This window comes from Eimeria tenella, genomic scaffold (assembly GCF_000499545.2).
Source record: "Eimeria tenella Houghton genomic scaffold, Eth_scaff5, whole genome shotgun sequence".
NCBI lineage: Eukaryota > Apicomplexa > Conoidasida > Eucoccidiorida > Eimeriidae > Eimeria > Eimeria tenella.
The window spans coordinates 375,502-402,579 of NW_013543395.1; the positions used below are offsets into that span (position 1 = coordinate 375,502).

A 27,078-nucleotide genomic window follows, 5' to 3' on the forward strand; every position below is an offset into this window, starting at 1 on the left:
AGCAGCAGCAACCACAGCAGCAAATTAAATAAGATGAAATTATTTTTAAGGAGACGCAGAAAGGCAGGACAAACGAACTCCTGTACACTCCAGCTCGCCTGAGGCGGTCTGTTGCTGTCGGCTGCGCCTCTATAGCAGAAGCAGCAGCAGCAGCAAGAGCAGCAGCAGCGGAAGCTACAGAGGAAAATCTGCAGAGAAACAGGAGCGATGAACAACATCCTATCAGAGGTACGTCTGCTGCTGCTCTGCTGCTGCCAACCGGATGAGCAGCACAGCAGGCTGCTGCAGCTGCTGTTGCTGCAGCTGCTGCTGCAGCTGCCACTGAAGCTAGCTAAGAGAGGAAGCAGCAGCATGGTCTTTAGCTTATAAGGGTTCTGCTTACGTATGGATTAATGCGGCAGCTGGGGCACAGGGAGCAGCAGCTGCAGCCGTTCTACGAGCGGCAGAAGTGGCAGCGAAAGCAGCAGCAGCAGCTGCCGCAGCAGCAACAACAGCAGCAACAGAAGCATGGGATGCTCTCTGCGCGCTTGTGCTGCTGCTGCTTCAGCCGCTGCAGCTTTTCGCTGCCGAATACTATGAGGCGGCAGGCTCCGCCGCCGCTGCTGCTGCTGCTGCAGCAAGAGCAGCAGACCCTGCTACCGAGCAGCAGCGAGAGTTCATTCAAGTCGCAAGCGAGCATCTGCTTTTGCTGCAGAAGCAAGAGCCCCGTCTGCTGCAGCAGCAGCACCCGCAGCAGCTGCATCGGCTGCTGACACACAACAACCCGGCGATCAAGGCCTTGGCTCTGTTCCTGCTGCTTACCAGATATGTGAGTTGCTGCTGCTGCTGTTGCTGCTGCTGCCTGTGAGCAAACTAGTGCGGGCCCTTTCGATGCTGCCGTTGCTGTTGCTGCTGCTGCTGCTGCAGTGCGGCCCGACACAGCAGCAGCAGCTGCAGAGCGAGTTGGAGGAGCTGAGCAGCACTTGCGCCCCCGCGGCATTTCTAGCAGCAGCAGCAGCAGCAGAAAGAGACCCCGCTGCTGCTCTTCGCATCTGCAGCAACTATTCCACAGACGAGCTGTAAGTGCAGTTGCTGCTGCTGCAGCAGTTGCTGCTGCACTCAGTGCCTTAGCGCTGAAATAGAATACAAACTCGTAAGTGTTGCTGCGGCTCCATCATGCTGCTGCTGCTGCTTGCTGTTCTAACCTGCTGCTGCTGCTGCTGCAGGCGCGCTCTACGGGTGCAGCTGCTGCTGCGGATACACCGCGACGACTCCGCCAAGGCGGAACTCGACTCTGAGATTGTGCGCAGACCCTAAGCCCTAAAGCCTAAACCCTAAGCCGTAAACCCTAGGCCCTAGGCCCTGAGCTAAAGGCTGAGGTAGATGCAGACCTGTTGGCTGTTATGATTTGTTTGCTGCTGCTGCTGCTGCTGCTGCTGCAGGCTTCAACAGCGTACGAGACGGCGGAGCAGTCCATTTCTCGAGCTCTGTGCCAGCTCTGTGAGCGCTAGGGTTTAGGGTTTAGGGTTTAGGGTTTAGCGACTGCGCCGGTGGTTAGGGGGTTCAGAGGCGCGCAGCCTCCCCGCACGTTCAAGGAAGCGTTGGCTTATCACTTTTTAGGATTTATTATTTAAAATTTGAATTGTTTTAAATGAATTTTATTTTTATTTCTATTTTATTTTAATTTGCTGCTGCTGCGCAGGGAACGGCGACTGCGCTGCTGCTGGCGCCTCGCTGGCCGACGCCGAGATTTCCCTCGTGCGCAAAGGGGGGGGCATTTCGGCAGTGATGGAAAACGGTGAATTTGCATTTAAATTGGAATTACTTATTTCTGTATTCATAAAATTATTTATTATTTTTAATTATTTTCATTATTTGCACTTATTTATCCTCGCCTTTTGCTGTTTGCTGCTGTTTCTCGCGCCTGACTGCCGCTCCCTGGTCCCACTCTGCCGTGCCTTTTGTTCTTCTTTCTTAAATTAAATTAGATTAAATTTAGTTGAATTAATTCACTTGAGTTTGGTTCAGTTTAGTTTAGTTCCATTAGTTGTTAGGCTTTTGTTCTATTTTTCTTTTTGCTGCCATTGATTTTATAACCAGCTTCCATATTTGTTCCGCTCAGATCTTTCTGGCTTTTCAAGTTTCTTCCATCTCTTTTGTTTCGTTGCTTATTTATTTCCTTATTTCCTTCGAACTTTTGGGCTATCTGGCTAGCTATCTGGCTAGCCATCTGGCTAGCTAGCTAGCTAGCTATCTGGCTGGCTAAATAGCCTGCTGGGCAATTCTAACTTGCTGGCTAGCTGGCAAGCTGACGAGCTAGCTAGCCACCTAGCTGGCTGCCTTCAGAGCTCTCCAGTTAGGCACGGCGAAACAGCTAGCTAGCCAGCTAGCTAGACAGCTAGCTAGACAGTCAGCTACACAGCTAGGTAGCCTAATAGCTAGACAGCTAGCTAGCCGTCCAGATATACAGCTAGCTATACATCTAGCTAGACAGCTAGCTGTACAGATAGCTGGAGAGCTAGCTAGGCAGCTGGCTAGCCAACTAGCTAGCGAGCTATCTAGCTAGCCAATCACGGCTTGTGGCTTGTGTTCAGCGCGCGCCGTCTGCGCGATGCAGCGAGGGGACTTTCAAACAGCAATTGAGCTGCTGACGAATTTACTTGCTGTTGTCAGTGCCGTTTGCTACTGCTGCTGTTTGCTGCTGCTGCTGCTGTTTGCTGTTGCTGCTTTTTGCGGCTGCTGCGGTTTATTGCTGCTCTTTGCTTCCTCTCCGTCTTTTTTGCTGCTCTCTGCTGCGGCTGCACGCGTCTGTTTCGTCCCTGTGCTCGTGAGTGCCTTTGCTCCTTTCCTTCCTCCGGGTTGCTGCTTCTGCTGCTGCTGTGCTGCTGTGGCTGCCAGCCACGCGCCTCCTGATGTCCGCGCCGCCGACATCGCGCTCCGCTGCTGCTGCTGCTGCTGCAGGCGCCATGGGATGAGACAGCGTTGAGCAATGCAGTTTGCTGCTGGCGGCATTTGCAAAAAGACAAAACAGCAGAAGAGTTATCTGAGTGCGTGGGGCTGTTGGAGTGTTTGTACACCCCAAGTTGCAGACATTGCAGGCAGCACTCGGGAGGTTCTCTTTGCCTCATTTCTTTCTTTCTTTGAATTTATATATTTAATTTTAATTTAAATTGTTAAATCTTTGTCCAAACGTAATGCCTCTTCTTTGGATTAACTGTTGGCCGCTTATCTAATGCGGTTGCCACTTGCGGGGCGCTTTTTCTTGTGCTGCTGCTGCTGCTGCTGCTTTGGTGCAATTAATGTGCCTCCTTATTGTCTTGTTTTTCCCCTGATTTGCTGCTGCTGCTGCTGCTGCAGCCGCCTCCTGACAGAATTTCCGCGGAACTTCCTTTCAGTGCAGCGCCGGCGCCTGCGGGACGCGTTTGCTGCAGAAGCAGCAGCAGACTGTCCGCTGTGAGCCCTTGCTGCTGCTCCAGCTGTTTGCTGCAATAGCAAAGCAAACAGCAGCAGCCGCTGCAGCAGCTGCCGGAGCAGCAGCTGCGGCAGCAGCAGCTGCAGCAGCGGCAGTTGGAATGTTATTGCTGTCCACGGGGCGCCTTTCTGGCGCTAGAAATTCTTTTTTCTTTGAACGTACAGGCACACGAATGCCTTATTGCTGCTGCTGCTGCTGCTGTTGAGAAGTACTTTGCTGCTGCCGCTGTTGCTCTGAAGGACTTTTCAGTTGCTGCTGCTGCCGCTGCTTCTAATAACGATGTGAAATGGGACGAAAACGTCAAATGTAACGACAGCGCTGCAGCAGCAGCAAAAACACAAGCATATAGGCCGTTGCTGCAGCAGCATGTGCTGCAGCTGCAGCAGCACGAACAACTGCAGCGGCTTGCGCTGCAGCTGCCGCAGATGCGGCAGCTGCTACACTTCTAGCAGCAGCGGCTGATGCTGCCGCTTCAGGCTCACTGCGGCACCTGTGGCACTCGCAGCTGGAGCAGCAGTGCTATTAATGCTGCTGCTGCTGCTGCTGCCAGCAGGAAGCATTGCTGCTGCTGCTGGCGAAACAGCAGCAGCAGCAGCAGCCGCAGCCGCTTCCTAACTAAAGAGAGATATGAATACAGCTGACACAGCAGCCAGCTGCTGTCGCACTGCAGCAGCCGAAGACTGCTGCTCCCTGCTGCTGCTGCTGCTGCTTCCGTCCGGAGCAGCAGCAGCAGCAGCGGCTGCACGTGAAAGAAGACAAACCAGCAGCGACGCCTCAGAAAGTGACGCCGGCTGCAGCAGGGACTCCCCGCTGCTGCTGCTGCTGCTGGTGCTTCGAAGAAGCAGCGCTGCTGCCGAGACAACTGCAGCACTAGCCTCGGAGCCTCTTTGCTGCTGCTGCTGCAGCAGGCATCCACTGCGCAGCAGCTCCAGCAACTCCTCTTTCTGCAGCAATGGCAAATAGAAAACAGCCAAAGAAACACCAGCAGAATTAGAGCAGCAGCAGCAGCACTGGTAGCAGCAAGAACAACACTGTGGTCATACACAAGGCTCGTCAAAGCAGCAGTGGCACCGCAGCAGCAGCAGCACCACCACCACCACCAACAAACCCAGCCTCACTGCTGATGGCAAAAGTTTGCAAAGGCGCAGAGCTGCTGCTGCTGCCTTTAGCTGCACACCCCACATCCGCAGTCTTGACAGATGCCCCTTGGCTGCTGCCTCTGCTACTGCTGCTGCTGCTGCTGCAGCGTCTGCTGCTCCTGTATCTGCTGCCCTTGCTGCTGCTGCAACAATGGCCGAGATCGAGCACGGTGAGCAGTATGGCTCCTTGCTGCTGCTGCTGCTCCTCGTTGAAACCTCTGCTGTGCCTCTGCTGCGTAGGCTGCTGCTGCATGTACTGTTCCTGTCTGTGCTGCTGCTGCTGCTGCTTGCGCCAGCGGCCAGAAGCACCAAAGGCAGCAGCACTCCCGCCTGCTGCAGCTTCTCCCCAGCGCCTCTTGCAGCAGCGCCAACAGCAGCAGCAGTGCCAGCAGCACTGCCTTCCTGAGGCGTCTCCTCCTCCGTTTCTTCAGCCGCTTCAGCAGCAGCAACAGCAGCAACTGCTGCAGCAGCAGCAGCTGCTGCTGCTGCGCTCTGCGGCCGCTCTTCCGTCGCTGCAGCGTCGCCTTCAAGCCGGCACAAGTCAAGTGCTGCTGCAGCGATCCTCCCATACAGGTATTTGTTGCTGCTGCTGCGGCCGCAGGTGCCGCTGCTGTGCAGCAGACACAGCAGCACAAACACGGAACGCAGAGCTGAGAGCCAGAGAGTTGGAAGCTTCGTGCTGCTGCTGCTGCTGCAGCAGGCTCCAGCTCGGCAAAGTGGCCTTAAAACCCTTGTGGATTCTTCCTGCAGCAACTGCAGCAGCGGGGCAACCAGCAAGACATGTTGCTGCTGCTGCTGCCGCAGAGTCATAGCAGCTTTTGGAGGCTGCTGCAACAGCGTGAGAATGCTTGCTGCCGCTGCTGTGTCTAGCAGCAGAAGCAGCAACTTCAAAGTCTCTTCTCGCAGCAGCGCAGCGAAGTGCAGCTGCAGAAGCAGCTGCTGCCACAGCATTCCTGCTGCTGCTGCTGCTGCTTCGGCTGCTTCTGCAGTGGCCCTTTGCAGCGTCTCTACACCGCCCCTTCCGGATACGCTTGCTGCTGCTCTTTCAGTCATTTCTGCTGCTCCGTCAGAAACACAAGAGGCAGCAGCAGCAGCAGGCGCTGAAGTAGCAGCAGCAGTAGCAGCAGCAGCAGGTGCAGCACCAACAGGGGAGAGAGGAAGACAAGGGGGGACGTTGTGTGCTGCTCCAGTGTCTTGGCAGCAGCAGCGCTCCTGTGTCTCTCCACAGCACCAGCAAATCCCGCTACTGCTGCTGCTGCTGCTGTTGCTGCTGCGCGACTTCAGCAGCCCCCACGGGCTATCTTGCTGCAGCAGCAGCAGCGCAATTCCCTGCCACATGCAGTGCAGCACCTCCTTGTACACAGCAACAGACCGCCAATGCTTGTTTTGCTGCTGCAACAGCAGCAGCTGCTGCTGCTGTTGACGGTCCGGAGAGTTTCTGCTGCTGCGTGGGGCGAAAGCGTACAGCAAAGCTTGGACAGTGCCGGGGACGTTCCAGTGCTGTGCAGCAGCAGCAGCAGCAGCAGCAGCAGCCTCTGCTTCTCCTTCGCCATCACTACCGTTAAGGTGTTTTGAGCCTCTCCTGCTGCTCAGCCGACGCTTTCTGCTGCTGCTGCTGCTGAGCCGACGCTTTCTGCTGCTGCTGCTGCTGCTGTTGCTACTTTTGCTTGCAGTGCGCTTCATGTTCTTGCTGCAGCTGCTGCTCAGAGCCAGCGAATCGGAAAGCTTCCTGCGGCGCCACGCCGAGCGCGCTAAGTCTAGCTGCACTTCACCCTGTTGCTGCAATTGCTGCTGCAGCAGCTGCTGCTGCTGCTGTGGACTGATTAAGTCAGGTGCACTGATTGCTCCAGAGGAAGAAGCAGTGCCCGGGAGAAGCCTTCCCACCTCTGCGGCTGCTTCTGCAGCAGCTGCTCCAGCATCAGAAGCAGCTGCTGCTGCTTCTATCGCATCTGCTGCTTCTGCTGCAGCAGCAGCCAAAGAGCTCACAGAAAAGCCACCACAGCGCAAATGGTCAAGTGCTTCCGCTGCAGCAGCTGCGCCGCTGCAGTAAATTGCAGCCGCATCTGCCACGGTTGGGGAGTCGTCGCTCTGCTGCTGCTGCTGCTGCTGCAGTCGCTGCAGCTGCAGCTGCATTTGCTGGCGTATGGTGTGCAGCAGTTGCAAGAGCACCTCTATGTCTCTTTCCACGCTCCGGCCTGCAAACTCAACAAACACATATATTGATACAGTTGCTGCAGGCTGCTGCTGCTGCTGCTGCTGTTGCTGCTGCTGTTACGGCCGCGGCTGGCCTGCTGTTGTAGGTGCAACGCTGCGCTATAGCGGCAGCAGCAGCCTCTCCCACCTGATTTCTGCATATAGAGACGCAGCAGCAACAGATGCGGCTTCGCTGGCAGCAGGAGAGGAAGCTGCTGGTCTGCCAGCAGCACTTCACGCGTCCGCAGCAGCAGCCAAGCTGCTGCTGTCCCTGCTGCGGGGGGCTGCTGCCGCAGCAGCAGCCGCTGCTGCCGCTGCTCTCCACAGGCCTCCTCCGGTCCTTCAACAGGTGCATACATGCTGCTGCAGCTCCAGTTGCCGCTGCTGCTGCTGCCGCTGCTGCAGCAACGCGTCAGGCTCGTCAAGCTTGTGCGGCAGTGGTGCAGCAACTGCTGCCGCGCTGCTGATTGCCTGCAGGAGCAGCAGCAGCAGCCGCACACAGGGCGTAAAACATGAGAGCACACAAGCTTCTTTGTAGAGTGAGTTTTTCAGCTGCCGCTGCTGCTCTCGCTGCTGCTGCTCCTGCTGCTCCTGCTGCTGCTGCTCTGCCTACCTTGTAGCACGACGCCACTGCTGCAGATCCTGCAGCAGCAGCTGCTGCTGCCACTGCAGCGCTGCTGTGAGAACCTCCAGTTGCTGCTGTTTTCCTTCTGCGCACATGAGCTGCAGCGCCTCGCGGGCAGCCGAGAGTTCAGCAGCAGGCCCTGCAACAGCAGCTGCTGCTGCGCCTGCGGCCTGCAGCAGCTGGAGCTGCAGCAGCAGCACTCGTTGCAGCTGCTGCAGCTGCTGTTGCTGCGCATTGTTGAAGGCGCTGGGGCAGCTGTTTTGTGTCTGCTGCTGAAGCCACAGTTGCTGCAGCAGCCGCAGGCATGCGCGTCCCCCAGAAGGTGCTGCCTGCAGCTTAGAACCTGCTGTTGCTGCGGCTGCTGCACCTGCTGCTGCAGCTGCTGCAATTGATGCTGCAGCAAATAAGCCACCGCCGACCCACAAGAGTAGCAGCAAAGTGGATGCTTCCTCTGTAGGGAGCGGGCTCTGCTGCGCTGCCACAATCTGCTTCTGCGGCTGCTGCTGCTGCTGCGTGCTTCGCAGCAATGTCGCGAGGAGTTGCGTCGAGTAAAAGCTTATAGCATATGCTTCAGCAGCAGCAGTGCAGCACTGTTGCTGTTGCTGCTGCTGCTGGCCTGCGTGCCTGATGAGGTGCAGCAGCAGCACCATGCCAATGCCGGTGCTGCTGACCGTGTACTCCAGCATGGCAGCAACTGCTGCTGCTTCTGTTGCGCCGCCCTCTGCTGCTGCTGCCGCGGCTGCTGCTTCAGGCTGCAGCAAGTCCCACAGCAGTGGCAGCAGCAGCAGCAAGCAACAGCGCGAGGAAGCCGGGAACATCTCGCAGGTGCAGCCTGCTGCTGCTTCTGCTGAACACTTTTCCTGTTTCTGCTGCTGCCATGCATTCCCTCTAACAGTCTGCTGCAGCAGGCCATTCGCCATAATACTCCTAAGCCAAAGCAAGTCACACAGAACCTCCAAGCTCCTGCTGCTGCCGCTGCTGCAACTTCTGGTGCTACTGCTGCTGCTGCTACTTGTATTGCTGCTACTTCTGCTGCTGCTATTTCATCTGCTGCAAATTCTGCTGGTGCCAGTTTTGCTGCTGCTACTTCTGCTGCTCCATCGCCATCTACTATTGCTAGTTTGCTTCTTTTATTGCTGCGGCCGCTCCTCTCTGTTGGCCCTGTTCTTTCTGATGTTGCCGCTTTCGCCCGCTGCTGCTGCTGCTTTTTGCTTGTACTTTTGATCCTGCTACACCTGCTGCTACTTCTGTTGCTGTATTTACTGCTGCCTCTTTTCATGCTGTAGTTCTGCCTGCCGCTGCCCTTTCCGCTGCTGGTTGTTCTGCAGCAGCAGCAGCAGCAGCAGCAGCAGCTGCTGCTGCTGCTGCTGCACTGTGCGTCTACTCACCGCACGGCGATGCTGGCAGCGAGGGCCAACGCCTTCAGAAACGCCGCGGCGCCCAGCTCCCGGTCCTCGAGTGGGCTCTGCGGACAAAAGGCAGGACAAGGCTAAAGGCCATAAGCATTCGGCAGCAGCAGCAGAAGCTACTGCTGCTGCTGCTGCAGCAGCAGCACCAGGCTCTACACGCTGCAGGTAGCATTTCTTGTTCGCTAAATCAGTTCCCTAGGCACCAGCTACTGCGCCCCCAGCAACGCACGGTCTTGCACAGCTCCACGCCAGCCCGCAGCGCAGCAACAACAGCCTGCAGCAGCAGCAGTAACAGCAGCAGCAGCAGCAGTGTTGACACTGAAAACGCATGCAGGCAACAGAATGGCCCAAAACAGCATCGAGCGGTGATACCTGCACGGCTACGTCCTTCTGCGCATTCTGCTGCAGCAGCTGCTGCTGCAGCTTGCTGTACACTGCCCACCTCGCACAGAAGAGGCGACGGTTGCTGCTGCAGTTGCTGCAGCAGCAGCTGAAGCAGTGGCATCAACAAAACCGTACGTTGTTGTTTGCCGCTGCCCCAAATTTGCAGCTGCGCCGCCTCGTGCTGCCTCTGCTGCTGCTGCTGCCGCTGCTGCTGCCATCTGTTGCAGTGGGAGCCCAGCAGCGCGAGGCGCTGCTGCAGCACGGCAACAACGCCAACGACGCGCTGGTACAAGGGATTGTCTGCAACAGCTGTTGTTGCTGCTGCTGCATTTGTGGCTGCAGCTGACGCTGCTGGTGAGCTCTCTTCTCCGTGCTGCTGCTGGTCAGCAGCAGCAGAAGGCGTAGCAGCAGCAGAAAGCGTAGCAGCAGCAGAAGGCGTAGCAGCTGCATAAGGCGCAGCAGCAGCTGCGGTCACCGAGTCAACCAAAGCCTACAAGTGCAGCAGCAGTAGCGCAAGCACCAGCAGATTCCAAAGCAGCACTTTCAAAGTCGCTTTTGCTGCTGCTGCTTCCGCGCTCTGTGGGCAAGTCGACTCCAGCAACAGCTCACTTTCAGCGTTGCTGCGAAGACAGCAGGCGTAGCAGCAACCTGCCGCAGCGCGAAACTGCTGCTGCCCCAGAACCCTGCCTTGCTGCCTCTGCTGCTGCCGCTGCTGCCGCTGCATCCTTCTTTGAGACTTGCAAGCAGCGAGACAGCAGGCGACTGCTGCTGTCTGCACATTTGCACACTTAAAGGCCTCAGGTACAGGCCGCCAACGAACTCGTCTGCAGCAGCAGCAGCAGCAGCTACAGTACGCGATAGGAAGGCAGCAGATTCCAGCAGAATGCCTCAGCAGCAGACAAGCATAGGGCTGTCTAACCAACGGGACGCCTAGCTAGCTAGCTGGAAGGCTAGCTGGCTAGCTAGCTGGCGAGGCAGTTTCTAGCTGGCTTTTTAGTTCTGACTCCATCTCTTTGCTCTAGCTGGTGTTGCGTTCTGCTGTTGCTGCTGCTGCTGCTGCTCACTCAGCATGTCACTAAATGCCCTCAGCAGCTTCAGCAAACCCGACTCGCTACTTTAGGGTATTTGCGCAAAGAGCTAAGGCCTCAAACTTAGGGTTTAGGGTTTGAATCTTAGGGTGGGGGGCTTAGGGCTTTTAGCCTAGGGTTTAGAGTTTAGCGTTTTGTGTTTAAAGGTCAGCATTCAAAAGCTGGAGCCTAGGACGTAGGGTTTAGGGTTTAGAGCCAGGCATTTAAGGCTTAGAGCGTAGGCCTTGGGGTCTAGGACTTAGGGTTTAGGGTTTGAAGCTGAGGGTTAAGGGCTTAGCGCCTAGGGTTTAGGGTTTAGCGTCCAGGGTTAGTTAGGGTTTAAAGAACAGAGTTTGCTGCGGGTTTACTGGTGCGCAAAGAAGGGTGCTGATAGTGAAAACCCTCGGCAGCGAGAAAACTCTCCAGGCGCCACACAGGCAGCAAAATCCTGCTGCAGTCTACGCTGCTGCTGCTGCTGCTGCTGCTGCTACTGGGTATCTGTGCTGCTGCAGGGCGGCTCATGTCGATGCCAGCCAGGCTGAGAAGCAGCTGGCGCGCCTGAAGCAGCACATGACAGCAGCAGCAGCAGCAGAAAGCACAGCAACGGACAATATTTCATGCAACAATGGTGATGCAGCAGCGATAGCAGCAGCGTGCGGCCTGACAAACACAGCGCCAGCGCTACTCCATCAGAAGCAGCAAGGCAGCAGTAGCAGCAGCAGCAGCAGCAACAGCAAAAGGGTGGTTACAGCAAATGCGCACTGTCTCCGCATGCACTGCTTCGCGAGCCGATGGGCCCCAGACGCATTCTGCGGTGTCAGAACACCCCAGCAGCAAATGCACAAAGCGGCAGAGCTGCTGAGTTGTGCAGGCAGCTGAAGGAGTCCAGCCTGCTGCTGCCGCTGCTGCTGTTGCGGGTCCAGCGGCCGCAGCGCCCTTGCTGCTGCTGCCATCCAGAAGAGACAGCTGCAGCAGCCTAAGGCAGCCGCAGGCGCAACAGTGTCTTTGCTGCGGCAGCAGCTGCAGCAGCAATGCGGGCGTCAGCAGCTGCGCAAGGGCCTTCACTGCCTGCAGCAGCAGCAGGGCAAGAGCTGCTGCCCCAGATGAGCAAAGATAGCATTGATGTCAAGGCACAGCAGCAGCTACGCCAGCAGCAGCTGCAGCAGCAACCGGCGCGCAGCACGAGGGCCAGCAGCAGATGCATACGGTTGCAGCAGCAGCAGGGCCAGTATCGGCAGCGAACGCGGAGCAGGCGACAGCAGCAGCAAAACGACACACTAAAACAACAGCTGCTGAAGCGTACGCAGCAGTCGCTGCAGCAGAGAAGCGGAGCAGCAGCAGCAGCAGCAGGGTCTTACCTGCTTGTTCGGGCGATTCCACTCAAGCGAGTTTCCTCTCAGCCAAATCCAGTGGCGTCTGTTGTCTGTCTTCTCAACAGCTACCTCAGCGTCAGCAGCAGGAGCAGCAGCAGCAACAGCAGCAGCAGCAGCTGCTGCTGTTCCTGCTGTTGTTCCCGCCACTGCTGTAGTAGCAGCAGGCACAGCAGCAGAGAAGCAACAGTCAAGAGCCACTGCAGCAAAGTTGCTGCACCGGGGTGCCACGCCAACGAAAGCAGCAAGGACCTCCGCCAGCAGCAAGCGAACCTCTAGGCGCTGCACCGCTGCTGCTGCTGCTGCTGCTGGTTTTGCTGCTTCTGCTATTGCTGCTGTTGCTGCTGCCGTTGCTGCCAGGCGAGGGCCATTGGCACAACGCGACCCTTGCTGTTGCTCGCCTGTCTGATGCTGTTGCTGCTGCTGCTTCTGCGGAGTTGTATCTCCGCGCAGCAGCAGCAACTGCAGCCTGCAGCAGCAACACACAAAACGGCTCCCCATTCTGCTATTTTATGCTGTTTTTGCTGCAGCTGCTGCTGCAGCTGCTGCTGCAGCTGCTGCTGCAGCTGCTGCTGCAGCTGCCTCTGCAGTTGCTGGCAGAAGCCAACGGCATCTCTAAGTATAGCAGCGAAGCAAAAGCAAGGAATAGGGTCCCAGGTGTACGTACACCAGAAGAGGGACCCCATGGCGCAGCAGTCGCAGCTGCGAAGACTTCTCGGAGCAGAGCAGCAGCAAGCAGCGCAGCAGCAGCTCGATGCAGTTGCTGCAGCAATAAACAGTGCCGTTGCTGCTGCTGCTGCTGCTGCCGCTGCTCGTGTGCACCTCTGCCAGCAGGAGCAACAGGCCCTCAGTTAGCGTGTAGCAGCACAAAAGACGCAAACACCGCCACCTTTGCTGCAGCTGGCGCCGCTGCTGCAGCTCAGTAGTGCAGGTTTTCCCATAGCTGGCGAGGCCGTTACTACTCCCGTTGCCGCTGCTGCTGCTGCTGCTGCCTTTGCTGGGCGACGTCGCGGCGTCGCTGAAGCCCGCAGGCGCCTCCGCGAGCCTCGAGTTGCTGCTGCCTTCGTTGCTGCCGCTGCTGCAGCAGCAGCTGCTGCTGCTGCTCGCCCACGTCGGGGTGGCAGCCACAGCAGCATGTCGGGCAAGCGCAGCATTAGCAACAAGGCAATGGACTGCAGCAGCACCGCCACCGCAGCCGCAGCAGCGAAGGCGGGAGCATCAGCAGCAGCAGCAGGCTTAGCGCGCAACAGCATAGATGGACGCTGATAGCCTCGTAGCACGAAAAGCAGCAGCAGCAGCAGCAGTAGCAGCGTCGGCACCAGGATAAAGGCCAACAGCAACAGTAGCAGCAGCAGCAGGCTTCGCGACCCACCTATTTCCAAAGCTGTCCGACGCAAGTGTGTCTCCTGCTGCTGCTGCTGCTGCTGCTGTTGTCCACGCGTTGCTGCGTTGCGTGGAAATGAGGCAGCAAATGCCGACAACGACAGCACCGTGAGCTGCTCGGAGGAATCATCATGCAGCAAACTACTTATCTGCCTGCTGCTGGAGCTGGCTCGCTGCTTCTCCTGCTGCTGCTTATTTTGTCCCTGCGGCTGCTGGCCGTGGGCCTCGTCTGCAGCAGAGCCAGTTGCGGGGGAGCTGCTGCTGTCGGCAGTTGCTGCACTGCTCTTTGTCGCTAGGCCGCTCCTCCTGCTGCAGCTCTTGCTGCAGTTGCTGCTTCTGCTGCAGTTGCTGCTCCTGCTGCTGGGCCTGCTCGTCCCCGAGCTAGCTCTGCTGCTCGTGCTTCTGTTGCTGCTCCTAGGAGTGCTCGCAGCGGCTGCTTGCTGCAGATGCTGCCGCAGCTGCTCCAGCAGCCAATACTTTTCGCTCTGATGCTGCTGCGCCTGCTGCTGCGCGGACTGCTGCTGTTGTTGGGCGCTGTACTGAAGCTCCTGCAGCAGCAACAGGAGCAGCTCTATGACGCCTGACCAGAGGATCCGCTGCAGCAGTAGTGGGCGTGAGGTTGCTGCTGCTGCCTGTGCCAGACCTAGAAGCAGCAGCACTTGTAGTAGCTGCACTGATTGCAGCAGCAGCGCGGCCGGCAGCAGCCAACGGCTACGGAGGACAGACTTGATTTGCTGCAGCAGCTGCTGCTGCAAGCAGCAGACTCCGCAGCAGCAATCCGCCTCTCCGGCTTCTGGCGCTGCTGCCGTTCCCGCTGCTTTCCTCAAGGGGCTGCTGCTGTAGCTGCACCGCGCGAAGATGTTCGGAAGCAGCAGCAAAAGCAGCTGCTGAAGGCGTAGCACATGCATTAAATCCAGATCGCTGCATAGCCGCCTTGAGCAGCAAATGGCTTTGCTGTGTCCGCTGCTGCTGCTGCTGCTGCTGCTGTTTGTTCCTGGCTGCTGCATCATTCTTTCAAATTGCACGCGGAAGCAACGCAGCAGCTGCAGCAGCAGCACTACGGGGCGCGGCTGCTGCTGTTGCTCCTGCTCCTGCTTCTGCGGCTGCTGCTGCAGCGGTACGCGCCAACATTTGTGCGGCAGCTGGGGCGGCCGTTGGCGTCGCAGCGGTAGCAGCGCCAGCTCAAGGAGCACTTCGTCTTGCTGCTGCAGAGCCGAGTGACACCACAAGTGCAGCGAAGCTTCATACGTTGAAGCTATTGCTGCTGCTGTTGCTTTTGCTGCTGCTGCTGCCGTGTCCATTTGTGCTGCTGCTGCTGTGTCTGCTTGCGCAAATGCTGCTGTCTCTGCCTCTGCTGCTGCCTCTTGAAAAACATCTGCAACGCCGTCGCTGGCTTGCTGGAGCACTTGCTGCTGGGCATCACTCAAGAGCTGCTGCTGCTGTATGTGCTGCTGCTGCAGTTGCTGCATCTGCTGTTTTTCTATGTTGTGGTAGGGGCAGAGAGAGCCCCAGGTCCGACGAGATTTCTCAAGCTCCTGCTGTTGCTGCTGCTGCTGCTGCTGGTGCTCCTTCAGTTGCTGCAGCAGACGGCCCCACAGGTCCTCAGCCCTGCGTAGCGTGACAGCCACAAAAAGTGTCCCAGCCACCAACATCAGCGACAGCTGCGGCTGCTGCACATGCACTAGAGCACAGCGCTGCATGCCAGCCACTTTCGCAGCAGCAGCAGCAGCAGCTGCTGCTGCTGCTGCTGCTGCAGCAGGCATTGCAGCAGCGCTGGTCGTAGATGCCCCTACTGCAATGTGGTGCGTCTGCTCTCGAGACACCCCCAGCGCTGCTGCAAAGCTGAGCTCTCCGTGCGCCTCCTCGCTGCTGCTGCTGCTGCTTTCCCGCTGCAGCAAGTTGCTGATGGGCTCGCAGAGCTGCTGTAGCAGCTGTTGCTGAAGGGTGCTGTTCCAAATGAGCTGGGGTGTCTCAACACTGCCCCCCGCAGCACAGAAGGCGAACAGATCCGCCAGTGCTACAGGCCCGCGCTGCGCACGCCGAGTTGCTGCTGCTGCTGCTGCTTCTGGTTTTACAGGTGTTCCTGCTGCTGTTGCTGCGTCTGGTGCTGCTGCAGCAGTCAGCGCCAGCGAAGCCTCGCAGTGCAGCAAACGGACAAGGGGACTCGGCAGGAGCCGGCATAGGAAATGTGTGCCTAAGGCCGACCCGCCGCAGCAACAGCAGCAGCAGCAGGCGTCGCCCTCCTTCTCTTCCCTGCAGCTGCCGTTGCAGCAGCAGCTGCTGCTGCTGGGCCTCACCTTTATAGCGTTGAGGGCAGCAGCAACGCCTCGCAGCACTCTGCATGCAGCCACCCGAGTAGCAAGCCCCGAAGATACGCTGCAGCTCGTTGGCCACGACACCTGCTTGCTGCTGCTCTCCTTTAGGCTGCAGTTTCTGCTGCTGCTGCTCGCAGCGCCCAAATCTAGTCTGGAAGCAGCAGCGCAGCAGATTGGCAGGGCTGCCTCTTGTAGAAGCAAAAGAGAGACAGCTGGGTATCGGCGCAGCAGCAGCAGCAGTAACTTCGATGCTCCGACTGCCAGCCGCTCATGCTGCTGCGGCAACAGTAACAGCAGCAGCAGCTGCTGCAGTGTGCAGCGGCTGCAGCACAGGTGGCGAGTAAGCGCTGAGCTGTACGTACACCCCAGAAATAGCACCCGCAATGAGACAGATGCTTCTGCTGGAGAGATCCTTGCAACGGCAAATTTTGCTTCAGGAGGTAGCAGCAGCAATGGCTGCTGCTGCGGCTGCTGCTGCTTCTGCTGCTGCTGCTGCTGCTGCTGCCCCTGCTGCTCCTGCTGTTGCTGCTGGTGCTCTTCATGATGGTGCTGCTGAAGCGGCTCTGCACCATCCAGGGACCCAGCACCCGCTCCGCGCTGCAGCCACTGCCGCTGTAGCAAGGTGCAGCCTGTTTGCTGCTGCTGCTGCTGCTGCGCTAAGTGTTGCTTCTTCGCGATTGGCCGGCCGCACCGAGATGCTGCTGCTGTTGCTGTTGCCGCTGCTGCTGCCGCCGTTGCTTCAACGCTCTTCATGCCATGAAGCACGTGCGGATCTCTTCTGCCGTTGCTGCGCTTGCTGCGCTTTCCTGTGCCACTGCTGCTGCTGGTGTTGCTACTGCTGCTGCACACGCTGTGGCCGCGTCTACTGCCTCGGCTGCAGGTCAAACAGTCTGAGTATTTTTCAGAAACCTTAGTACTTAGAAGGGACGGCAGCAATAAGGTTTCTTGCTGCTCTTGCTGTTGCTCTAGCTGCTGCTGCTGCTGCTGCGGCTGTGCTCTCAAGGGCGAGAGCCTCGTTCTGTGCACAGCTGAGCGTCGAAGAGTCTTCCTCTTCGCTCTGCTACTGCTGCTGTCCCGCGTGCTTCCGTTGCCGCTGCTGCCCTTGCTGGTCCTCTTTTTGCTGCTGCTCGCTCTGCTGCTGCATCTGCTGCTGCAGTGACTGGCGCCGCAGTCCCGCCGTGTTGCTGCTTGACTGGGAGCCGCCAGATTGTCGCAGTCAGTGCTGCCAATATTCGCGCGCACGTCAGTTCTTGCTGCAGCAGCAGCAGCAGCTGCTGCTGCTGCTGCTGCTGTTGCCTTTGCGGCTGCTGGCTCCGCTGCTGCCTTCCAAACAGGCGGCAACAACAAAGCCTCCGTCGCCAGAAAGGCACTCGTGCGCCGATTCCTGCTGCTGTCGTTGCTAAGGGCTGCGCCGCGTTGCTCATGCTGCTCGCAGACCTTGGAGTGGAGCTGCAGCAGCTCCTGTGACACGAATGCGCGCAGCAGCAGCAGCAGCACAGAATGTCCACCGCACTGTAGCAGCAGCTGCACAAGGCGTTGCCGTTGCAGCCGCTGCTGCTGCCTGCCTGCAGCAAGCAGCAGCAGCAACACATTCAGGGCAAGGCAGCGAGCCGCTGGTAGCAGCCCGCCGCCCTGTTGCAGCAGAGCCACTGCAATCTCAATTCCTTCTAAGTAGACCCCTTGTGGTGCTGCTGCTCCTGCTGCTGCTGCTCCTGCTGCTGCTGCTGCTGCCGGCGCCGCTGGGGGTGACACAGAAAACCAGTCGCGCAGCAAATGGGCGTCGTGGCTGCTCATGTTGTTGGCCAGCTGCAGCGCTTGGGGGTAGCACTGCAGCAGCCGCTGCCACAGCAGCAGCAGCAGCGGCAAGGGAGCAGCAGCCGGGGCTGCAGAGTGCAGCAGCACCTGCTGCATGACAGCCTGCGGGAAGCGGCAGATGCAGTGGAAGCATACGCTTGCAGCAGCAGCACCAGCAGCGGAAATCACACCAGCATTGGCAGCAGACGCGGCAGACGCAGCAGCAAGGGCAGCGGCAGTGCAGCCGCACAAGGAATGCAAGCAGCAACGCAGCAGCAGCAGAATCCTACTCTGCACATCGCCGGAGGGTCCGTAACAATTGTTGCTGCTGCAGCGTGCTGCAGAAGCAGCAGTTCCTCTCCACCGCGCTGCAAAACAGAGCAAGCTGCTCCTTCTGCAAGGCGAGCAGCTGCAGCAGCTGCAGCTGCCGCAGCAACTGCAGCAGCCGGATCAGCCTGCCTTGCTGCTGTAGCTGGCTCTTCGCTCACTAGTTCGAAGCTGGCCAAGCTGCTGCTCCCCTTGCTCCTGCTGCTGCTGCTGCCATGGCTGCAGCCAGTGCTGCTGCCTCCGTGCTTGCGCACAGGATGCAGGTCAAGCAGCTCCCACTCCCAGGCATCGGCGGCGCTGCTGCTGCTGCTCCTGCTGCCGGCTAAGGCAGCAGCAGAAGCTGCGCGGCGTCTTCTTTGCATGCGCTGCAGCAGCGACAGGCGACGCACAAGCTGCAAGAGCTCAGCAGGTCGCAAGAGCGCTCTGCAGCCAACCCACCCCTGCTGCTGCTGCCGCTGCTGCTCGTCACCGAGTCCTCGAGGCATCCTCAGGAAGATCTGGTACTGTGGAACCTGTTGCTGCTGTTGCTGTAGTTCTGGCTTCTGCTGCTGCTGCACGTGCAGCAGCAGCAAAGAACCCCAGTCCTCCTGCTGCAGCTCCGCGTATAGCCCGCCGCAAAGGCCTCGAAAGAGCAGCAGATCCTCCCACTGCTGCTGCAGCAGCAGCAACAAAGCCGCGGTGTATTTGCTGCTGTCGCTGCAGTCCTGCTGCTGCGGCTGCCAAAGGGCTTGCTGCAGCGCAGAGGCAAAGAGTCGCCACTTCAGGGGAGGCTCCCAGCTGCTGCAGGGCGACAGCAGCTTCTCGCCTTTGCTGCTGCTGCTGCACTCCCATCCCAGCGTTGTATCTCCTTTTGCTGCTGAGGATGTAGACAGCTGCCTCCTTACAATCGGGCAGACAGCGCCGTCGTTGCTGCTGCTGCTGTTGCGGAAGCGCCACGACGCTGCAGTAGAGGCGTGCTGCAGCTGCAGCAGGGCAGGAGGAGGGAGCACTTGAAGCAGCAGTAGCAAGTCTCGCTCATCACTGTCGTTGCTGCTGCTGCTGCTGCTGTAACTATTGTAGGTGCTTCCCTCGCTTCTGTTGTCTGCGGGCTCCACTCCCCCACAAAGCAGCGCCAGAACGCTCAACAGCAGCGCCCCTTCTGCTTGCTGCTGCTGCTGCTGCTGCTGCTGACGCTGATCCCTGCTCACTGAAAGCAAAGTACTGTCGCCAGCAACAGCGTAAACAGTAGCAAAGCAGTCACAAGCAGCAACAAAGTTACTGGGCTCTCCTGATGCCTCGCTTCCCTTCCGCAGAGCTTGCTGCTGCTCCTGCCGAAGTTGATGCTGTAGTCGCTGTAGCTGCTGCTGCTGCAGTGCTGAGCTGCGCTCGACTTTGGGCTGGCTCGCAGTCTGCTGCTGCTCCGCAGGCGGCTGCAGCAGCAGCAACAGCCGCAGCAGCAGCGGCAACACCATACCAACGCGAATGGCAACAGCGGAAATTTGGCGTCTGAGGGGGGCAGACGAATGCAGCAGCAGCAGCTGCAGCAACAGCAGAGCCTGCAGCCAGACCACAGGCTCACATGCTGCTGCACACGCTAATGTCACATTCGTAGGCAGCCCATTGCTGCTGCTACTCGTCTTAAATGCAGCATCTGCTGCTGTTTCCGGAGCCTCTGCAGCTGCTGCAGCAACGGGTGCGCGCCGGAAATGCCAGCAACAACACCAACTGCAGCAGCAGTAATGCCTCCGGCTGCAGCGACGCAAGCCTCCATCTGAACAGCAGCTACACCAGCAGCAGCAGTAGCAGCAGCGAAGGAAACAAAGGCAGCAACAGCAAGGAATTTACCTTGTGTCTGCAGCTGGCGGTAGGGTGCTGCGTTAAGTCAAGCAGCAAACCCACACTGCTTCTGCTGCTGCATGCAGAGACAGCCCGCAGCAGCAGAGAGATGGGACAGTGCTGCTTTTCGCCCAGGCAGCAGCACCACAGCTGGAGCAGTGCACAGACAACTTCAGCATCAGCAGCAGCCAGCAGGTCACGGGGAGGCGCCGAGAGGCCGTTAGCAGCAGCAGTTTCCGCAGAAGCAGAACCAGCAGCAGCAGCAGCAGTAGCAGCAGCAGCAGCAGGTGCTGCTGCTGCTGAACGTAATAGCTGGCTTGCTGCCGTGGGGCCTCCTTTGCTTTGCAGACCAAACCGCTCATCGTTGTTTGGCGCTTCTGCTGGCGCTGCTGCTGCTGCTGCTGCTGCTGTGGGAGCTGCCGCTGCTGCTGTTGCTGTGGGTGCTGCTGCTGCTGTCGTTGCTGCTCCCGATACGCGCATATTTACTGTGGCGCCGCCGTGAAAAAGAGGACGTGCAAGGTCGCTGCTGCTGCTGCTGCTACCGCTGCTGCTGCTGCTGCTGCTGCTGCTGCTCGCCCGTGTTGATGCCCACAGAGGAGACGAGCATATACTTGCGAGGGGAGCGCCAGTGTACAGCAAAGATCGGGGGACATCAACAGCTGCTGCTGCTGCGGTTGCTGTTGTGGCCGCTGCTGCTTCTGCTGCCGCTGAAGCGCTGCACTGCGAGTGTGCAGCAGTGCAGCTGGCGAGGTTCCCTTCTTGCCACTTTCTCTCCTGCTGCAGCTCCTGCTGCTGCTCCTCCTCCTGCTGCAGCAAACACAACTGCTGCTGCTGCAGGTGGCGGCAGAAGAGCAACAACTCCATCAGGAAGTCTTGGCTGATCCATCTTTCTCTCCAGGCCACTGAAAGCGCATGCATCTTCGCTTGCTGCCGCCTCTCCTTTCGTGTAAGCAGCTGCTGCTGCTGTTGCTGCTGCTGCTGCTGCTCCTCGTGCATGAACACGCTCCAGCCAAGCTGCAGCACCAAAGCAGTCAGCGCTCTGATGAGTGCGAGCTGCTGCACATACAGCCGCAGCAACGCATGCCGCTGCTGCTGCTGCTGCTGCTGCCGAGCCTCCTCTGCACGGGTTCCTTCCTCTGGTGCGTCGGATGCATCTGTTGCTGGTCCCGCAGCAGCAGCAGCAATAGATGCTGCTGCTGCTGCTGCAGGTGCCGTGGCCACGGCGCAACGCATGCGACGCGCGCCTTGCAGCAGCTGCTGCAGCAAAGCTCGAAGGGGAGAACCATCCGGCAGCAGCGCTAGTTGCTGCAGCCACAGCGGCAACAGAAACAGCAGCAGCAACAGCAGCAGCCTAGCCACAGCAGTAGCCAGGGCCGCAAAACCGTTTGAAACGAAAGCAGCAGCAGTAACGGAGAATCACGTACATCAGCAGCAGCAGCATAAGCAACAGCAACAACTGCCGCCCGTTCTGCTCCTAAACATCCGAAGGCACGCTTTGAAAGGCAGCAGCAAGAACAGCAGCAGCAGCAAAAGCATCAGCAGCAGCAAAAGTGGCACGGGCTTGCCTTGAAGAGTGCATGCGACTTCAGTAGCTGCGCCGCCACCTGCACCAGCAGCAAGGTGTCAACCTGCCAGTTCTCAAAAGCTGCTGCTGCGGCGTCCGCTGCTGCAGCTGCAGCAGCTGCTGCAGCTGCTGCTTGCTCTGAAGCATCCGCAGCATCTGAAGAAGAGCTACGGGGAGCCCTCTCTGGGAGAGCACCGACTGCGCGCGTCGGAGGGGCGACGTGCTGCTGCTTCTGCTGCTGTTTCCGTTGCTGCTGCTGCAGTGCCCCCAGAAAATCGTCTAGCAGCAGAGAGGCCTCATCCACAAGTTGCCATCCCTTTTGCCACAGGCTGTCTGTACACCTCACGTCCGCCCTGCAGCACCCCACAAAAGCGGCGGCCAGGAGCCCCGGTGCAGCAGCAGCAGAATGAGCAGCAGCAATAGCAGCAGCTGCAGCAGCCCGAGCAGCACTGAAGGCAACATGTGCCGCAGCAGCAAGACATACCAACTGCAGGGAGCCTCCTTTGCAAAGTGCTGCAGCAGAGACACGGCTACGCAACGCCACTGCTGCTGCTGCTGCTGCTGCGGGAGATCTGCTGACAGCAGCAGCAGCGACGCTTGCAGTTGTTTCTCCTCCGATGACACGTTTGCCCCCATGGGCCTCGCTGTGTAGGGATGCTGTCGCTGTTGCTGCAGCTGCAGCACTTGCAGTTGCGGCAGCTGCTGCTACTGCGGCTGCTGCTGCGGTTGCAGTCGCGCCAGCTGCTGTTACTGCTGTTGTTGCTGCGGCTGCAGTAGCGGCAGCTGCTGGTGCTGCTGCTACAGCTGCTGCTGGTGGCACCGTTTGAAACGCTGCGCTCCCCCTTCCCAGATCTGCAGCAGCTTCTCTTCCTTCCGCTCTGTTACGCTGCAGCTGCTGCGGCGGCGATGCTGCGGATTCTGTCTAAAGTGTATAGACACCGCAGTGGGACGCCCGCTTATGATGCTGTCGCTGCTGCTGCTGCTGCTGGCTACTGTTTCCGTTGCTGTTGTCACTCGTCAGGTACCTTTGGCCAAACCCTCCTTGGATCTGGTCCACTGCGCTGTTCGAGACATCTGCGGTTTCAGCCGAGCCCTGGTCTCCCGCTGCTACTGCTGCTGCTGCTGCTCTTCCTGCTGCCGCTGCTGCTAGTGTTGCTGCAGCTGCACAGACCCATCATCTGTCAGCAGGACACCCTACGGAACCACTACAGTGCGTTGTTTACAGAAGATCCCTGCCTGAGGAAGCCCCTAGTGGCTGTGAGTTTATTGCTGCCGCTGCTGCTGCAGTGGCGGCGTGAGCTGCTCAGGCCCCAGCACCGGGAGCAGTGGCGTTGGCTGCCCTTCAGCTGCAGAAGATTCAAAGTAAGGAGAGTTATTTTGTCTAAATGAAACCCTAAACTACGTTAATAAATCAGTGATGAGCAGCAGCTGCTGCTGCAGCGTGAGCAGCAGCAGCTCCCCCCGCAGCCGACGGCTGCCTCTCTTCTGCTACTGGTCTGTCTCAGCGTTTCACAGCTCTCTCCACCCCCACTTCTGTTTCATTTGTCTTTATTATCGGCTGCATCTCTAATTGGCAGCAGCAGGTGCTGCGTGGGCGCTCCTTCAGCACAGGATTTTGGGCTTCCCCGTGTCTGCTGCGCGGCTTGAGAGCCTGTAGCCTCCCCAGCGCTTCAGCGCAGCAGCTGCTGCTGCCTGGGGCTCTTCTTTCCCTCAGATCCCACAGTAAGAAGGGCTCGGCCCTAGGTACTGCTGCTGGCTCGCTAGTTAGGGCTTTTGCCCGAGAGCGCTGCAGTGAAGGCCTGCTGTTGAATTGCCGCTAGCCATTTCGTGCCTTCTAGGGCTGCAGCAATAGCAGCAGCAGCAGAATAAGAAGAAGTGGAAGCAGCAGATGCTGCTGCTGCTGAGTGTGTTAATCAGCGGTAGCAGCAGCAGCGGCTGCTCCTGCAGCCTAATATTTCCTGCTAGCTTATGCGTGGGAAGCGGGGCGCTAAGCGCCCTAGAGCCCCTGGCCTGAGCTAAGGCCCAGTGCACATCTGCTGCTCGCACTCCGGCTGTTGCTGGTGCTGGTGTTGCTGCTGCTACTGCTGGTGTTGCTGCTGCTACTGCTGCTACCGTTGCCATGTTTGCACTTCCTGTGTCCATGCGCCTCTGCGAATGACGCTGCAGCAAATCAGAATCTGTTTCATATCTAGTTTTGCTGCTGCCGCGTTTTAGTGGCGCTGCTGCTGCTGGCTTGCAGCGCAGTCCGCAGCAGCAACTGCACCTGCACCTGTGGGGTGCCTAGCCTCCACTGAGGAGCGTCGCATGAGTCTTGCTGCAGCGGCAGCAGCAGCAGCTGCTGCTGCTGCTCTTACTGCGGGTGAAACAACAGCAGCAGCAGCAATAGCCGCACTGGCGGCGGAGCTAAAGTAGCTGCGTGCGCGCGCTCTCTTTCTGCAGTATACGGACACCTTGTGCTGCTGGTCCTAGGCTCGTTAAGAATAAAGAAGCAAAGACAGAATCATAAGGACCGCTGTTAAAATGAACAGCAAATGCTAAGCGTTACCTGCTGCGGGTTGGCAGTAGTAGCTGCTGCTGCAGCAGCTACGAAGACAAAGCTGCAGCTGCCGCAGCAGCAGCAGCTACAGATGCAGAGCTGCAGCCGCAGCAGCAGCGCCCACAGCCACGAAGCCGCAGCTGCTGCTGCTGCAGCTGCAGCTAGAGGGTCGCGTCGCCTCTTGCACCCATCTTGGGTGCAGGGGCAGCTGGCTCCCTTTGTGGAACCTGCTGCAGCAGATGGCCAGTCTTCTGCTGCAGCAGAGCTGCTGCGGCGGAGCTGCTGCAGCAGAAGGCCTAGGCGCACTACGTCCAGCCCCAGTCTCGCTGCTGCATGCGCTGATTCTGCTGTTGCTGTTTCTGCTGCACCGGCAGCAGCGTTGAGGTTCAATGCTGACTTCTCAGACTGCGCTGCTGCTGCTGCTGCTGAGCTTGTTGCAGCTCAGGCCCTGGATGGGTCCTTCGCGGTATGACGTGCAAGTGTTGTTGCTGCTGCTGCTGCTGCACAGCAGAAGAAGTTCTCGATGTTTGCAAATATGGATTATGCGGTGTGCCTGAACCTCGCTGCGGTTGCTCCAGCAGCAGCTGTTGCCGCAGCGGCATCTGCTGCTTCAGCGGCAGCTGCTGCTGCACTTTCTGGCCCCTCCCTGAAGCTATCAGTGATGTTTCTGGCCTGGCTATTGTTTGTTGCTGTTGCTGTCGCCACTGCAGCAGCAGCAGCTGCTGCTGCTGCAGCGGCTGCTGCGCCTGAACGTCGCCTCTCCACACAGGTGGCGAGCGAAGACTTTGAAAAGAGCCAGAGGCGCCGCGTAGGACTTTGGGCTGCAGCTGCGCAACTACGTGTGCAGGCTGCAGCTGCAGCTGCTGCTGCTGCCGCTGCTGCTGCTGTTCGTACCTCGGGGAAGGAAGGTGCCTGGGTCTTGCTATCCTGCTATGCTGCGGCGTCTCTCGTTGCTGCAGAGCTGCTGCTGCTGCTGCTGTCGTTGGTGCGGCTGCTGTGGAAGCCGCACTGCGGAGTGTCTGCTGCCCTCCCTGTGTCACTTGTTTGTTGCTCGGCCTTATAACGTGATTTAGAGGCTGTCCCGGTGGCTCCGCGTAAAGCTGCTGCTGTTGTTGCTGCTGCTGCTGCTCCCGCTCCTTCTGCTGCTGCTCAAAAGGCCTGCTCCCCTGGAGCGACAGGCGCGAGTTCCTGTGTGCTGCTGCTGCTGCTGGCGAACGCTCAGCGACAGCGCCTGCTGCACGAACAGGACTTTCAGCTGAAATGGGCCGACCGCCGGCAGCAGCAGCAGCAGCAATAGCAGCACTTGGAGCAGGAAGTGGGCTCCTGCTTGGCTTTTGCTTCCGAACGGAAGCAGGACGGAAGCCTGAGAAGTTGGCTGAGGAATGCCTGTGCTGCTGTTGCAGCTGCTGTTGCTGCTGTCGCTGCGGGGGCAACGCAGTGTCGCTGCACGGACGGGTTAGCTGCCTGTGGCTCGCAGGCAGCAGCGGCGTCTCGCGCCCTTTTTTTAACAGCTGATGCTGCACCAGCTGCTGCTGCTGCGGTTTCTGCTGCTGCTGCTGCTGGGTGGAGGGGCTCCTGGGACTACGTTCTTCAGCTCGTCTCATCCTAGCTGCTGCTGCCTCGCCCCAGCTCGGACTGCCTCGCTGCTGCTGCGTCATGCTGTTGCGTGTGCCCTGTCCCCCCTGTTGCTGCTGCCGTTGCTGCTGTTGATGCTGGTGTTGCTGCTGCAACTGCTGCTGCAACAAAGCAGCGACACGCTGCTCCTGCAGTTCTCTAAGCCCCCCTCCTGCCGGTGTAGCAACCCAGTCAATTTCCCCCTGCAAAGGCTGCTGCGGCTGCTGTTGCTGCTGCTGCTGCTGCCTGTCCAAATTTATTCTGGAGCCGCCGTGTAGCTTCCGAAGCTGCAGCAGCAGGGGAGTGCTAGCGCCTGCATCCGGTGAAGCACCAGACATCGCTTGTTGTATCGTCTGCCGACGCTGCATCTGCTGCTGCTGCTGCAGCAGCTGCTGCTGCTGCTGGTACAAAGAGTACTGGACAGCGTCGCCGCTGCCCGAATGGGCTAGAGGAAGCTGTTGATGACCACTGGTGCAGCTGTTGCTGCTTTTGTTGACACCCGCAAAGCTCTGTGCGACGGTGCTGAGCTGTGCGTACAACTGCTGCTGCTCGTGCTGCTGCTGCTGCTGCTGCTGCAGCTGTGAACACGTGAAGAACTGCTGCATAGGGTGCCCAACTGATGCCGTTTCCCTCCACTCTCCTTCTGACCACGCGATGCTTCCAACCTGTCCTGAAGAAAGGCTTCTTAGCGGGGCCGCTGCTGCTCCTGCTGCCGCTGCTGCTGCTGCGGAGTCTTGGGTTTGGATTGTTAGCGTGTGGGCCCCCTCTGCCTCCCTGAGTCTCGCACTGGACTGCAGTGACAGCACCGTCTGCTGCTGCTGCTGCGGTAGCAAACGCGCACTTGCTGCTGTTGCTGCAGCAAAGGAGCCCCCGCGAGAGCGGCAGCGCCACTCTCCCTCGGAAAAGGATCTGCTGGAGCGGGTCAGGCTGCTGCGTCTATGCACTCCATCAGCAGCAGCAGAAGCAGCGGCATAGGAGTACTCGAGAGACCTCGAAGGATACAGAACAGCAGCAGCGTCGCCAGCAGCAGCAGCTGACAGTGTCATTTCTGTCTGAGTCTGCTGCTGCACGGTTTGACTTTGCTGACGCTGAGGCGCTTGTGGAGACCCATCTTGCCCCTGCTGCTGTTGCTGCTGTTGCTGCTGTTGCTGCTGTTGCTGCTGCTGTAGCGATCTGCGCAGCGGCTGCCGTTTAGCTGGAGTTGAAGGAGCTCTGCCTTTTTCTCCTGGCTGCAGTTGTTGAGTGCGCTCGAGCAGCTGCTGCAGTTGCAGATTCTGCTGCTGTTGCTGGTGCTGTTGTCGTTGCTGCTGCTGCAACTGCTGCTGCAACTCCAGAAGCATTTGCTGGTGCTTCTGTTCCTGCTGGCGCAACTCAAACAGCTCCTGATGGTGCATCTGCAGGAGCTGCTCGTGAGTACTTGTTCCTCGCTGCTGCTGCTGTTCCTGCTGTTGTTGTTGTTGCTGCTGTTGCTGCTGCTGTTGTTGCTGTTGCCGCTGCTGCAGCGGAAGGGCCGCAGTTTCTGGGCTCGCCTTGGCCCCCGCAGCAGATGAAGGTGGCTGATTCGTTGCACTGTCCTGTTTTTGTAGCAGTTGGTCTTCTTGCTGCTGCTGCAGCCTTTCCTGCTGCTGCTGCCTTTCCTGCTGTTGCTGCTGCTTCTGCTCATGTTTCCGACTAATGCTATTGGCTGAGCGAGTTTCCGCATTTGCCTCGGGTCCTATTGTCGTATGGGAAAGCTGCGGAGCCGCTTGCTGCTGCTGCTGCTGGAGTTGCTGCTGCTGCTCCTCCTGTCTTTGCTGCTGTTTCTGGAGCTGCTGCTGCTGCAGCCTCTGCAGCACCTCCCGTTCGTGCTGAAGCTGCAACTGCTGCTTCCATGCGCGCCCCGGTGTCTTCCCCCGAGTGCCGGTACTGCTGCTGCTGCTGCTGTTGCCGTTACTTCTGTTTGGCCAGCTGTAGGCTCGGGCGAGTATCTCCCGCTGCTGCTGCTGCTGCAGCAGTTCCTGCTGCTGCTTCAGCTGCTGCCGCAAGAGACGCATTTCCGTCATTTGCTTGGCTCTTCCATACAGCCTGAGAGCTCAGCAGCATAAAAGGCATA

General features: G+C 58.8%; 2 protein-coding genes across 2 annotated transcripts; one reads left to right on the forward strand and one right to left on the reverse strand.

Annotated features, from left to right (window-relative positions):
- Positions 1-207: 207 nt before the first annotated feature.
- ETH_00011095 (coatomer epsilon subunit, putative) lies at positions 208-3,471 on the forward strand (the record flags this gene model as incomplete). The annotated part of the gene is made up of 9 exons (XM_013377334.1): positions 208-228; positions 548-808; positions 907-1,058; positions 1,206-1,281; positions 1,422-1,479; positions 1,682-1,777; positions 2,574-2,647; positions 2,941-3,026; positions 3,375-3,471. 9 exons carry the CDS (start codon positions 208-210, stop codon positions 3,469-3,471), a joined length of 921 nt encoding a protein of 306 aa, XP_013232788.1.
- A 591-nt stretch (positions 3,472-4,062) lies between these two features.
- Positions 4,063-27,028, reverse strand: ETH_00011100 (uncharacterized protein; the record flags this gene model as incomplete). The annotated part of the gene is made up of 18 exons (XM_013377335.1): positions 4,063-4,395; positions 4,570-6,785; positions 6,932-7,254; positions 7,397-8,335; positions 8,797-8,873; positions 9,047-9,091; positions 9,260-9,691; positions 9,811-10,025; positions 10,637-10,826; positions 11,031-11,336; positions 11,627-12,107; positions 12,306-12,810; positions 13,011-17,253; positions 17,421-18,992; positions 19,282-20,577; positions 20,877-21,758; positions 23,095-23,189; positions 23,770-27,028. 18 exons carry the CDS (start codon positions 27,026-27,028, stop codon positions 4,063-4,065), a joined length of 17,409 nt encoding a protein of 5,802 aa, XP_013232789.1.
- Between the last annotated feature and the right edge of the window lie 50 nt (positions 27,029-27,078).